The sequence below is a fragment of the Scyliorhinus canicula genome, chromosome 1, assembly GCF_902713615.1.
Source record: "Scyliorhinus canicula chromosome 1, sScyCan1.1, whole genome shotgun sequence".
Classification (NCBI taxonomy): Eukaryota; Metazoa; Chordata; class Chondrichthyes; order Carcharhiniformes; family Scyliorhinidae; genus Scyliorhinus; species Scyliorhinus canicula.
The window spans coordinates 128964787-128979136 of record NC_052146.1 but is presented as its reverse complement, the minus strand read 5'-3'; the positions used below and the strand labels follow the sequence as shown (position 1 = coordinate 128979136).

Sequence of the window (14350 nt, the reverse complement as noted above, 5' to 3'; positions counted from 1 at the left end):
AGTCTGCACCGGCTCTTGGAAAGAGCACCCTACCCAAGGTCAACACCTCCACCTTATCCCCATAACCCAGTAACCCCACCCAACACTAAGGGCAATTTTGGATACTAAGGGCAATTTAGCATGGCCAATCCACTTAACCTGCACATCTTCGGACTGTGGGAGGAAACCGGAGCACCCGGAGGAAACCCACGCACACACGGGAGGAACGTGCAGACTCCACACAGACAGTGACCCAAGCCGGAATCGAACCTGGGACCCTGGAGCTGTGAAGCAATTGTGCTAACCACAATGCTACCGTGCTGCCCAATCTTGGTTGCCTGGATCTTATTCCTTATCCCAACCATGTCCCTTTGGTTCCTGTGCAAGAAGATTTTCTGAATATATTGTTATTTAAATTTGAGCCCGGATTGCCTTTCCACTCTCCAGTGGTACCCACACAATTATTTGGAAGCTATTTTTCTTATGTACTGGGCAAAATGGCCTCCAGTGCAAACTCTAGTCTGGCAGGAGTCTTCCTCCTACTGAATGCCATTTGCTTTGTAAAGGGTGGGCAGAATTTTAGTTCCCTACATGTCAGACAACCCGTGCATCTGCATCCCTGCCATTTCTCAATTGGGTCTTCTCTCTCACAATGGCAGAGCACCTGAGGCCCCTTCCTGGGCATCCAACCCATGCTCTATCTGAGCTGGAAGTATCAAATGCGTAAGCTATGCAAAACAAAAAGTCCTTTATCTGCATTTTAAAATTCACCACTTTAGCATATATGTACAGTATACGTTTTTAAATAAATAATTAAAAAATAAATTGTTTGTAGTTGCAATCGTTTGGCGGACGTTTGAAGAATTATTACCTGAAAATCATCATCAAACCTTCTTGCCCGAGAACCAAACCCCTTCCTCTCGAGCATTTCATACCTCACAGTTTGATACTTGCTTGGTATTGTAGCAGCGACAATTGATGATTTCCAGCCTGCAGAACAGCAATCATAAATAGAGAGATAAGAAAATCTACCCCATTCACCAACTGGGGAAACATAGTAAAAAATAAAGATTTACCCTGGCACATATTGGGTGTTGATGGAATAGGCACCTTGGGCAGGATTCTCTGACCCTGTGCTGCGTCAGAGAATTGTCGCGGGGCGCGAGTCAGGCGACTCCGTCCCAACGCCGGTCCACTGATTCTCTGGTCACCGGAGAACAGGTGCCATTGGCGCCGTTGCGCCGCCGGTTGGCGATTCTCCGCACGCGATGGGCCGAGTGCCCGCTGACTTAGGCCGAGACCTGCTGAATTAGGCCGAGTGCCGCCGGCGCCGTTCACGTGTGGTCCTACCCGGCGGGACCTCGGCATTCACATTTCAGGGGGTGGCCTGGTGGGGGGGAGGGGCGATCTGACACCATGGGGGGAGGCCCTCCACGGTGGCCTGTCCCGCGATCAGGGCCTACCAATCAGCGGGTGGGCTTATCCTGGTGAGGGCCTCTGTTCCTCCGTGCCGGGCCCCTGTAGCTCTCTGCCATGTTGCATCGGGGCCGGCGTGGAGAAGGCAACTACCGTGCATGCACCACGTCTCGCAGGCCGTAGCGTGCATGCGCGGACCCACGGTGCCTGTTCTGATACCGTTATTGGCAGCTGGAGCAGCGTGAGGCTCTCCAGTGCCATGCTGGCCCCCTGTGCGGCACAGGATCACTGCTCCTAGGGGCCTGTTGATGCCGTCGTAAAACGCGACGGCGTTTACGACGGCGTCAACACTTAGCCTCAGGATCAGAGAATCCCGCCCCTTATGTCTGCATTATTCACTGACTGATGGAGATGCAGAATAACTATAGCAAGAGCTTTGTACTCTTTATCCTGGTATAATTGCATGTCATCCTTTAAAAAATGTAAGGCCAGGGTCAAATACACTGGGCTGGATTCATGGTTTCAGCAGCTAAGTGCCGGCTCGAATGGAGAATTTGTGGCCATTTTACGATGCAAAAATCAGCGGCGACCGACTCCTTACCTATTGAGGACCGGTGAGGGGCTAGCAGCGGCACCGGCTGAAACTCCCGGCTACTGCGGCAAAAACGGCCGGAGAATGGGCGGGTCCCTGGCCGCGCAGGTGCTCAGCGACGACACGCAGCGGTCGCGCCGTACAACATGGCGCCGACCATGTGCAGACCCGACCCACTATCCGCGACCAAACATGCCACCCACCAGTCCCCCCTGCCCTTGCGGAAGCCCCCCCTGCCAGCGGCATGGATACTGGCCGAGTGTGGCAGCGCTGGATACAGCCGCAGCCGCCACACCGGGTTCCCGACCTCTGAGACCACACGTGTCTCGCGCAGACGGGAACTCAGCTCATCAGCTAACACCATTGCAACAGCGTGTAGCATGCAACGCGATGACGGCATTTCGGAGGGGGTGCAGACTACAAACCAGCGTCAAACCAGCGCCATCCCTGATTGCGATCGATTCTTCGCCCGATCGCCGAATACGATTTTGGTGCAGTCTGTGGAGAATCCCGGCCATGGCCTACGTCTGAAAATCTGTTTCCGGTTTTTAAGCATCAGTGAAATATTCATTTAAACAGTTCAATTTGAATCCATCAATATCAGATGTGATTTATTCATGTTTTCCTGTCAGGCTACTCTAAAATGTGAACAGATCTCAATTTCCATCTTTGGTGACTGGTGTTTTAATACTGTTTGTACCACCAATGGGTCAAAACAAACTATTTACAATTTAAAAACATTATTACCCTGATTCAGTAACATTATGAAATTAGAGGTTGGATTTTCCTGCCTTATTCCACACAAAAACATTTAGGATTTCTGTGTAAACCATCAGAAAATAGGACAGTGGCATCAATCATCACTCATGCTCCCATAAGATTTATCTCCCTGTTCGTCCCCCCACTGTCCCTGGTCACTGAATGCAATTCATGGTGAGGTGCAGAGGTCATCCACTCCATCAATGGCCGTCCTGTTCACCCTAGTTACATACAATCATGCGAATTAGGAACAGTTGTTGCCCATTCAGCCCCTTGAGCCTGCTCCAACATTCAATAAGATCATGGCTGCTTGGGTTTTGGCCTCAGCTCCACATTCCACTTATACACGACAACCTTTCACCCCCTGATTAATCAAGAATCTATTTACCTCTGCCTTAAAAATATTAATTGACCCTGTCTCCCCCATTCTATGGGACAGAGATTAATGACTCTGAGATAAACAAAATTCTTCTCATCGCCGTCTTAAATGGGAGACCTCTTACTTTTAATTGGTATTCCCTAGTCTTAGTCAGTCCCACAAGGGTAAACATTTTTTCAGCATCCACCCAACCAAGCATCTCAGGATCTTCTATGCTTCAATAAGATCACCACTTTAAATTGCAATGGACCCAGGCCCAGCCTGTCTCATCTTTCTTCAGAAGATAACGCTGCCGCTCCAAGTAGCTGTTGAGTGAACCTTCTCAGAATTGTCTCCAATGCATTTATATCCTTTCTGAAATGATACCAATTCTGTCTGTCTCCTCCTTAAATTTACTCAATGTCCCGGCATCCACCGCATTCTAGAGAAGCGAATTCCAGAGTCACAACTTTTGGGAGAGATCATTTGTCCCCATCTTTATTTTAAATCTGCTACCCCTGATCCTAAAAGCAACTGTGCTAACCACTATGCTACCATGCTGCCCCCTATCTGCTCAATCTCTCTTTGGAAGACAAACCCCTCATCTCTGGAATCAATCTAGTGAACCTCCTCTGAATGGCCTACAATGTAACGGCATCACTCCTCAAATAAGGGGACCAAAACTGTACACAGTACTTCTGATGTGGTCTCACCAATGCCAGTACAGTTGCAGTAACACTTCCCTACATTTATACGCTATTTCTTTGGCTATCAATGCCAACATTCCATTTGCCGTTCTTTTTATCTGGGAGGACCGTTACCGTGACCCCCAAACTGGGTGCATATTGGAAGGGAGGGCTGACCCTCCCCACCCACCCCCGGAACCATGAGACTCTCCCACAACCAAGACCACTCAAAAGAAGAAAAGATTAGGCCGTGCAATGTTGTATTCCTGCGCTGCAACACTGCTTGCTTAGATCCCGCAATGCAGCCAATTCTGAATGTATAACATAATCTCCAGTGAGTTGAATTCCCATCAATAATTTTAGCAAAGAGTTGAGCACAAATGGGATTCCCCTTTTCATACTCACACTGACAACCTGTAGCCATCTCAGATGGCCACCTGCAAAGGATGGCACTCAAGAAACCAATACAGCCACAGACTGATCGGCGCCACTCCCTTTACTCAGGGCGCCCAAACAGCCAAGGTCAATGACCGCTAAGGACACGCCCAGCCATCAAGGCACCCTCCCCTTTATTGGCCAAAATCGAAAGCAGTGATCAAAGCCTGTCAAATTATTGGGTCCAAGTTAAGGACCGCTCCAAAGAGCGCGAAATCCCAGAGGGATAAGAAGAGACACATCCATGTGCTCGGTCTCTCTTGGATCTGGCCTGTGCCAACGCAAGTGCAGCATAACGACCAGACTGACAAGTTCAAGACCAATGATCGCTACCAGACAGATGAGCCCAGCAGAAACAGAGCAACTTCATCCACCCAGCCACGCAAGATCCGGAAAAAGGCCTTGTCCATCTGCATACAGCCGGTTGCCCTGAAGTTAAGTATAGGTTATTATAGTTGTTATGTGTAGTTTAACTTTTAGTGTTTTGTGTTGCATGTCGAAGAAATCCTTGCGTGTAAATGAACCATCTTTGAACTTGAACTAACTGGTTGTGCTGTCCTTTGATCGATATCCGGCACAGTACAGGTTATTGTAGTTGTTAGGTGTGGTTTAACTTGCAGTGTTTTGTGTTGCATGTCGAAGTGATCCTTGTGTGTAGATAAACCACCTTTGAACTGGAACTGACGAACTGTTTGTGTGGTCCTTTGATCGCTATCCGATAAAGCCTTGTGGTGGTACCGTTTGATACCTGGCGACTCTAAACAGCATCATTATTAATTGGCAGCATTAGTGGCGACTCCGGTGCCGATTGGCAACATTATTGGCGACATCTGACGGGACTTGAATTAGAAGTGATTTTGTCACTCCGAGAGAATCCACAAACTTTGAAATCCAATTGCATGAAAGAGAAAGAACCACAAGTGAAAGCCCATATCGACCAAATCACTGAATTTCGGAAGTGTGTACTAACCTGCATGCAACAGGGATACAAGGTAAACTCGTTAGGTTGTGTCAAAACTATCGAGGGAATTGTGAACCGGAAAATAGCTTAGACCATACCTGCAGTTCAAATCGCTGCCTTATTCCTCCAGTCCCAAATTAACGATAGGAAACAGAGATTAACGATAGGAAACGAGAGATTAAAAGTAGAGCAAGAGAGATTAGCAGCCACAAAAGTGATGGAACGTTTAATGAACTCACAGGAACCAGAGGTCGCAGCGACCAACAGAGCAGAGCAGTGCCCCACATGGGAAGAAGAGTTGAGGAAATATTTAAAGGGGAAAGGATGGCCCCTTAGGTCCGATTTTTGTTCAAATGAAGAGTCAGGTCCAGGAAGCAGAGGACAAACTTGGTGGGACAACCTAGCCGAGGTGCATAAGAAAAATGCAACGAAAGTGCAAAAGCTGATGGCAATAGTGTCCTGTTTGGCACAGTTGCAAGGCACAGAGGAGGTCATGAGGACGCTCCGCAGGCAGCTAGTTGAGAAAGAAGAGAAGAATGAGGGAAACAACAGTGAAAGCAAAAAGATTATTGAGCAACTCCGGGATCAGTTGGCCGCTAAAGATAAAGAGATGGCTGATGTCAAACGGGCACACCAATCTTGTTTAGTTCACCTTAGCAACTTTCAGACCCAGTACGATAAAGCCTACCAAGATACAGAGTGAGCAGTCTTGGTACGACAAGAGACAGAACAGCAGGTAGCACAGTTAACGAGTCAATGCACAGATTTAAAGGCAGCTTTACGAGCATTCCATAGCTCCACGACAGAACAAAGATAGAGCACAGTAGACCATGCGAAATGTAGACAACAAATAGAGAAGTTGCAGTCACTGCTTTCAGTGCAAAATGGATTTAGGTATACCTTTGGACAAAATTTAGATGAGGAAGGTGTCCTCAATTGGCAAGAACTAAATGAAACCTCCCAGGGATATGTGGAGGGCACAGAAAATCACAATAGAGCCCCCATACCCCGAAAACGAAAGCACCCGCAACACCGACTGCACATGCAGCACACATCCCCATGAATCCGGTCACCACACAGTAAAAGTCATCGGATCGGGAGGAGCCCGATTGCGTTTACACCACCCTTTATCCATCACCTAATTGAGAGATGCCTGCACTAAAATTGATCCATTCAAACCCACCGCAGACCCGCATAATTTCTTTGAGAGAGTACGCCAGCAAAAGGTTATGTACGGTCTAGACGAAAGGGAGGAAGTTAAACTTATAGTAATGAGCCTTGACCTGTCCGTCAGCTCAGCTTTGCCAGAACCCCAGAATGTAGGAGGAGGAACCCTACAGGAATTGAAAACGGCCATTTTAGATGCGATCGGGTACAACAAGGGAGACCCAGTCGTAGGTTTAAACCGCTGTAGGCAAAAGAAGGGAGAGCATCCAACCGCATTTGTAAGTCGCCTCTGGATCCATTTTAAAGCAGTATTTGGGGATTTGAACTGCGCACACTTAAATGAGGACGACACCTCTAAATGGTCCCATGCTTTAGTCTCGCATGCCACAGAAGCAGGTGTGTGAATTACGACCCCGCAGACCACACAAACAATGAAGTTTGGGTTTTAAAGAGATTCTCCAGAGCTTGGGAACAATCCCTACACAGGAAGGCAGATCAGGAACAGATAGAAGCAAATATGCACCCAGTTAAAACTAGCCAGGACCCAGCATGGATAAACGAGGGTAGACATGAAGGACAGCACCCCAGAGCACAGGCACCATGAGGTCGCTATAATTGTGGACACATGGGACATTACGCCCGCGAATGCTGACAAAACCCCCCCGAACCAGCAATGGCACCAGCAATCAAACGCCCCACCTAGGAACAATGTTAGGCCCATACATAGTATTAGCGCCCTTTCAGATAATTCAGCAATCAACACCACAGATTGACGGTGTGCGGACTCCCCAACATTTGTCTGCGACACACTCTGGGACAAATCAGGCCGACCAGTAGTCACAGGCACAGTCCGGGGACATCCAGTAGAATTTCTTTGGGACACAGGAAGGTCCCGCACCACTTTAAACTCCTCCACAATGTTCCAGAGTGATAAATGGCCCACCACAGACACCATCACCCTTAGTGGATTTACCGGACACGTACAGCAGAGATACATCACAGCCTCCGTAGATATTCAGATAGGAACCATATGCACCAGACACCCCGTTGTTTTAGTCAACTTGCCCCAAACAGCCAAGCACATTCTAGGAATCAATTTTATGAGCTCCCACAACCTTTCCTTTGATCCCGTGAATGGGTGTGTATGGAAAATGGCCAAAACAGTGAGAGCCCCCTCTACGCTCACAGTAGGGGACTATGAACATAGGATTTGCTCAGTAGGAGACTATTGGTTTGATCCGCAAACAATTAGTATAGACCTTAGAGAGGTCCTCAGAAAACATAAAGCTTCCTTCGCCCAACACCATTGTGGGAAGATCCTAGGAATAGTCACAATTTCAGATCCCGATCCTAAGCCACAGAAGCAATACGGTTTCTCACAGCAAGCAGAGGGTGAGATTTCAAAAGTCATCATTAGCTTACTAGATCAAGGAGTAATTCGACTCGTAGCCTCAACAAATAATGCCCCAATTTGGCCTGTGAAAAAACACAATAGTTCTTGGCGACTGACAATCGACTACCGGGAACTTAACAAGGTCACCCTTTTGCAGCCCCCACCGTTGCCACAAGTCCCGAGATCATGCTCAAGGAGGGAGTACAAGCAAAGTACTTCACAGTGCTGGACATCAGCAATGGCTTTTGGTCCATCCCACTAGACAAGACCTGTCAATATAAGTTTGCTTTCACATTTCAAGGGCAGAAGTACACATGGACATGCCTCCCACAAGGATTCCACAACTCCCCCTCCATTTTCCACCGACAATTGGCCAACGGACTTTCCAAATTTTCCCACCCCGAATGCCTTATACAGTATGTGGACAACTTACTCCTACAGACAGACACAAAGGAGGACCATGTACAGCTCCTATTGGAATTACTTGGCCTCCTGCAATCCATTAGATGCAAGGTCAACCCCAAAAAAGCCCAGATCTTAAAAGAAAAGATTCTTTATTCAGGTACCATTATCACCCACTATGGAGAGAGATCGAACAGAAGTGAATTGAGTCAACAGTTAAATTGCCCCAGCCCCACAATATCACTGCACTCCGGTCATTCTTAGGATTAGTTGGATATTGTAGGAACCATATAGATGGTTTTGCCACAAAAGCAGCCCGCCTCTCAGAGCTCTTTAAAAGGAACACCCCATGGGAATGGCTTCCTCAGCACACAGACGCCATCGATGAATTAAAACGCGCCCTAGTTCCAAACCCACAATCTCCCTATGCCATAGAAGTAGCAACCACCGATCGAATCCTTTCAGCAGTACTCCTACAGGAAAGACATGATCGTTGAGGACCCGTAGCCTATGCCTCATGAACTTTGGATCCCGTAGAGTTAGGATTTACAGCCTGCGAACGGCACTTGCTTGCAGTCTTTTGGGCAGTACAGTATTTTGCATACATCACAGGCCTGAACCCAGTAACGATTTTAACCGAGCACACCCCAATGCAGCTATTGTTAGATGGTAGGTGAAAGGACAGTTCAGTCAGCCAGATCAGAGCAGCTCGCTGGACACTGTTGTTACAAGGAAGAGACATTACAGTCAAACGTACAAAGACCCACACATTTCTAGCAGATAACCTTCAGTATGCAGGGATCCCACATAAGTGACAGATCATAGCAGCCCAACAACACACAGGACTCTTTACTCTGAAGTCATTACACACACGAGCAGGCAGTAAAACGCAAAATCCACACACCACAGACAATGCTTTAAAGATTTATGTAGATGGTTCCTCCATGATAGAAAATGGAAAGAGAATAACTGGTTGTGGAATTTATGTAGAAGACGCACAGGGATGCTTATTCGAAGAAATATCTTTAAAATTACCCGGCCACCTAGGATCACAAGCAGCAGAACTAGCAGCCATAGCATATGTAGTGCAGCACCCCGGTTCCTTTCCAATCCCCACAGACAGACATTCGGACAGTTTATATGTGTGAAATATCTTGATAGAATTCCTGCCCTGTGGATTCTTGAGGATTCGTATCTGCTGATGGTAAACCCTTACCTCAGCCCCATTGTTGAAACACATTCTTAGGACAGCTAACGACCGCACGTACAGTAATATTAAAGTGAGAAGCCATCATCGTTCCTCCCCAGCCGGTAAGGTAAAGGCGCCTTAGCTAAGTCAGGATCATGCCATGGTTACTTTTGGCAACCCCCTGAAAGTGAACCGATACACGCAGTCCAGGTTTCACAGACCAATATCGAGGATCTATCCCAGGCCCAAAGGCAGACAATACTCTCAAACAAGTTTTAGACGGTAATTTCCCAGCCCCCTACGACAAATGCAAGGACTCACCAACGGTGCAGGATGGAATAGTTTTGAAAATTGGAATTTATGTGGTCCCCACCCAGGACAGAAACCAGATAATTTACCAGTTTCATGACGGACACAGACATCAGGGGATAGATAATACCATTGTCCATTTAAGACCTTTGTGTTGGTGGCCCGATTTAAAATCCGATGCAACACATTATGTTGAGAATTGTTCAATCTGTGCACAGAACAATCCTGAAAGGTACTCCAAGAAAGGACAATTGAGACACACCCGACCCGTTAATGGCCCTTGGACAAATTTGCAACTCAACTACATTGGCCCCCTCCCCCCCTTGCAGAAATGGTTTCAAATACATATTAGTGATAATCGACACCTTTACAAAATGGGTAGAAGCATTTCCCTCACGGACAAACACTCCAAATGCCACAGCTAAGAATTTGACCCAACAGATATTTACACGCTGGGGACTCCCCCGCATCATTGAGTCAGACCAAGGTTCCCATTTCACCGGCAGAGAGTCATGCAAAATGTCCTAACGACTTTTGGAATCAAACAAAAATGTCACATCTCGTATCACCCCCAATCCAGCGGCATTGTTGAGAGAATGAACCGCACTTTAAAAGAAACCATTAGAAAGATGGTGCAACAGAATAATACCACATGGGACACAGTTCTCCCATTTGCCCTTATGTTTATTTGGAACACTGTTTCCAGTTCCACAGGTTTCACCCCCCCCCCCCCCCCCCCCCTCCCCTCCCCACACTCTCATGACCCAATGGCCCATGAAAGGAATTGAATATTTATTAGGTCTCGATTTGGCAAGCCCCACAGTCACCACCCTCACCTATGAAAAAGCGGTCCAACAAGTCACAGACAATATTAAAGCAGCACAGCTTGCTGCAGCTGTCCAACTAGGCGTGTTGCTCGTTATGCTCTCCCTTAATTTGCTCTGTTTTAACTACCTTTGCTCAAGAGTCGCCAGGTATCTTACTGATGCCACCACAGGGTTTAAAAGCCAAGTACTGATCAATAACTCAATACACCAGCTAGTAAGTTTAAAATCAACACACATTTATTTACACACACAGTCAATTATTACTCATGCATAAACTCTATTCGCTAAACAACAACTACTACTAAAGCCTATACTTAGCTTCGAGTGGCCCACTCAGTCAGAGGAACAATGGCCGTTGTCCGGTTCTGATACTGCTGGCTTCGAACTGGTATAGAATAGTAGCTAGGAGCGTCTATCTCGTAGCGTGCGTTGACCTTAGACTTACTTGGTTGGTGCTTGGCGGGCCTCTCGATGCTGAGAGCCAAAAGCCAAGGTGAAGGTGGAGCAATCTTCTGAGAGCTTCCAGGAGAGCGAACTGAACTTGGGGACTCTATTTTATAGTCCCCAGGGGTTTCACGGCCTTCTGGGCAGACCCCGGACTTGGTCCCAATTAATTGGACCATGTCCCAATCGTTCGTATTGATTTTCTCCAATACCGGGGTTGTTCCCTGATCGTTGGGCGGGCCCAATGTAACCGTTGGCCTGCCTTTGTTTTAGCTTCCACTGGCGCCGGGGAGTTTGTCCTGGTCTCGATTGTTTCAATGTTTCTTTTTGTCCCCGGAGATAGCTCATTAATATGCTAATAGCTATTGGTTCCAGTTCTGTCTGGGTTCTGTAAATCCTAATACACAGGAAACCTTGCACCTGCTTGTTTTCTCTAGTGTTATCCGTTTTTCCCTGCGCTCTTTGCGAGTGTCCATTTTGGAATCGGGACGTGGCCACCCCAGGTGGCTACAGGCGCTAGAAGGAAGCAGAGTAAAGCCTGCTTTGACAAAACCGTCCACCCCGTAGATTACACAGTCGGACATGTAATGGTTTCCCTTTACAACACCAGTTCTTTCCCCTCCCCTCCAAATTTGCAGGACCCTACTCCGTTTTGGACAAAGTAAGGCCCTCTGTATACAAGATAACGTACCCCAATGGTAAAACTGGTTGGTTCCACATCAACCAGCTCAAAGTCTAGGAAACCCAATGTAGCCACTCCCACCACATCGCCCGAGCAATAGCAGACAATTCCGCCCCACCCATCGAGTGGGGCGGAACCCTCCCCCAGCCCTGACAGCACGTCCACGCCCACAGACCCGATCTTGTGTCCGCCACAGGTACGACCTTCCACCTTGAGCTTGACTCCGACGACAGCACCAGCCTCCCCCAATTGACCACGATCACTGACCACTGGTACAACCTCCCTGGCCCCGGTCACTCCAGCCCGCAGTACCACAACCAAGACATGTTTGGCCCCCTATGCCCCCTTCCACAGCCACAGCCAGAGCCTGAGACAGAGTCACCGCACGACAACAGTAACTTGCCCTTCACTGCCATCGCCCCTACGTTTCATGGCAAACAGCCCCCTTTTTGTCACCGCGACAACTCTTGTAGACTGGTTAGACATGATGATTCGGATTCCACGACGGCCCACACGTCCACGGCACAAAACGGCAGACACGAGTCTGGCAACCGGGAGATGGTGATGATTCAGATTCTGACACTGGTTATGGTAATTCTTTTACAACGCTTTTACAGATACAGAAAATTTTGATACAGAACCCTGAGGTGCCCAGGTGATGAGAAAAAGACGCTGCATAAGGATTACGGTGTCCTACTATCTGATGGAGCCTGCCCACCTATTTATTTTCCTTCTTTCTTTCTTCTTGTTACATGGTTTTAATTAATGTCGGCCTGACACCCAATTTCTTGATACAGTCATAGTTATTCTTCCGGAGCCATTTACTGACCAATGGCCGTTAAAGGAACAATTGTTGGATCTCACATGTGTTACAAATTCTTTCTGCTCATTTAGGTCACCCAGGTAGGGAATAACGGCACTAATCCCCGCCCTGCCTAAGGACCCCAAATGCATCCGGTCAGTTAAACTAGTGTAGTGGAGCTACGACACTGATCACCGCCCACCTGGGTATTCCACCCATTCTTGCCCTGCCACGGCCCACACGCACCTCATGTAGGGGCTGATTTAGCTCACTGGGCTAAATCGCTGGCTTTTAAAGCAGACCAAGCAGGCCAGCAGCACGGTTCGATTCCCGTATCAGCCTCCCCTGACAGGCGCCGGAATGTGGCGACTAGGGCCTTTTCACAGTAACTTCATTGAAGCCTACTCGTGACAATAAGCGATTTTCATTTTCATGTTCCCGTTACTTCGAGTACTTTAGAATGGTTCTGTACACGTTTCACTGTCTTTGGCAGTTTTCCCTTCTCTGCTCTTTTATTGTGGTTTAAAGAATGCCCTTTGCCACAGTCTTTACACTCATCACTTTACCTTCCGCGACCCTCTGGTCGTTCCCCACCTGCTATTTACATGTTTGACACATTTGGTTGCCACATATGAAATGAAATGAAATGAAAATCGCTTATTGTCACAAGTAGGCTTCAAATGAAGTTACTGTGAAAAGCCCCTAGTCGCCACATTCCGGCGCCTGTTCGGGGAGGCTGGTATGGGAATTGAACCTGTGCTGCTGGCCTGCCTTAGTCTGCTTTCAAAGCCAGCGATTTAGCCCTGTGCTAAACAGTCCCTATAATAATCTATCGCTTATTGTCACAAGTAGGCTTCAATGAAGTTACTATGAAAAGTCCCGAGTCGCCACATTCCGGCACCTGTTCGGGGAGGCCGGTACAGTAATTGAACCTGTGCTGCTGGCATTGTTCTGCATTACAAGCCTGCTGTTTAGCCCACTGTGCTAAATCAGCTAAATCACATATGCCGCTGCACGCGAACTACCTCTGGACCCTGGGATGAAGAAACTTGATAAAACTGGCCGCCCTAAAATTTGGCTGGGTAAGATGAGCTTCAACCACCACTGGTTGCAAGTAAAGAAAAGACTGGTGGGAGAAATTGTCCACCCACCCCCTGCATCGGCCACATGCTGCAGGAATCTCTGTACTTTAAAAATTGGTATTTCTTGTCTCTCAAAGCGTTATTTCAAAAAAATAATGAGGGAGTCACATATGGTGATGATCATAGTGGGAAATTGGATTAAGGAGAGAAAGATAAATAAAGCGAGATATTAAACGAAGATAATAACAGATATTATGCTTGCACCCCCAGGATCACATGGAACATGGAAGAAGACAAGTTGAAGCAGGGACTGATGACCTACATTGTGATCATTGCTGGACTCCTACAACTGCACGCGTTACAAGCCTCTGGACCACACACCACACCAGCCCCGAACACCACCGCACAACATGACACCCCTAGCCCAGACACCACACCACACATAGAGATAGACACTGAAAGCCCCACTTGGTGCGAAAACATTGCCAAATGGTACCCCCTTTCATACACAGTCGAGGCCCTTCTAGGAATTGCAATAATCTGCAGTGTCATCCAGACAATTAGACTCCACAAATTGCGAAAAAGAGCCTCCTGCTTCCCGATATATACACTCCGAGCCCCCTTCCTTGGAATTCCTCCAACTCAACAAACACTGTAATCGCTGATAAAAATAAAGACCGTATACCTCTCTAACTTTGATAGATTAAGTAGGAATGTGATGCTGCTGTTTTGAAATATTGTATTGTACATAAGTTCTTTTTGATATTTGAGAGTAGCTTAGGTAGTGCTAGATATTCAATTGTGCAGAACAGTGAAATGTTTTATAGTCACCCGTTAGAAATTATGAATGTATGATGTGTTAGTAAA

At 47.4% G+C, this 14350-nt stretch overlaps 1 protein-coding gene across 2 annotated transcripts in view; it reads right to left on the bottom strand.

Annotated features, from left to right (window-relative positions):
* stpg1 (sperm-tail PG-rich repeat containing 1) overlaps window positions 1-14350 on the bottom strand; it is a 108789-nt gene that overhangs the window by 38486 nt on the left and 55953 nt on the right. For both annotated transcript variants that reach the window (XM_038799820.1, XM_038799830.1), the window contains exon 3: window positions 851-969. In XM_038799820.1, the coding sequence (XP_038655748.1) occupies window positions 851-969 (119 nt within the window). The remainder of the gene's footprint in view (window positions 1-850; window positions 970-14350) is intronic.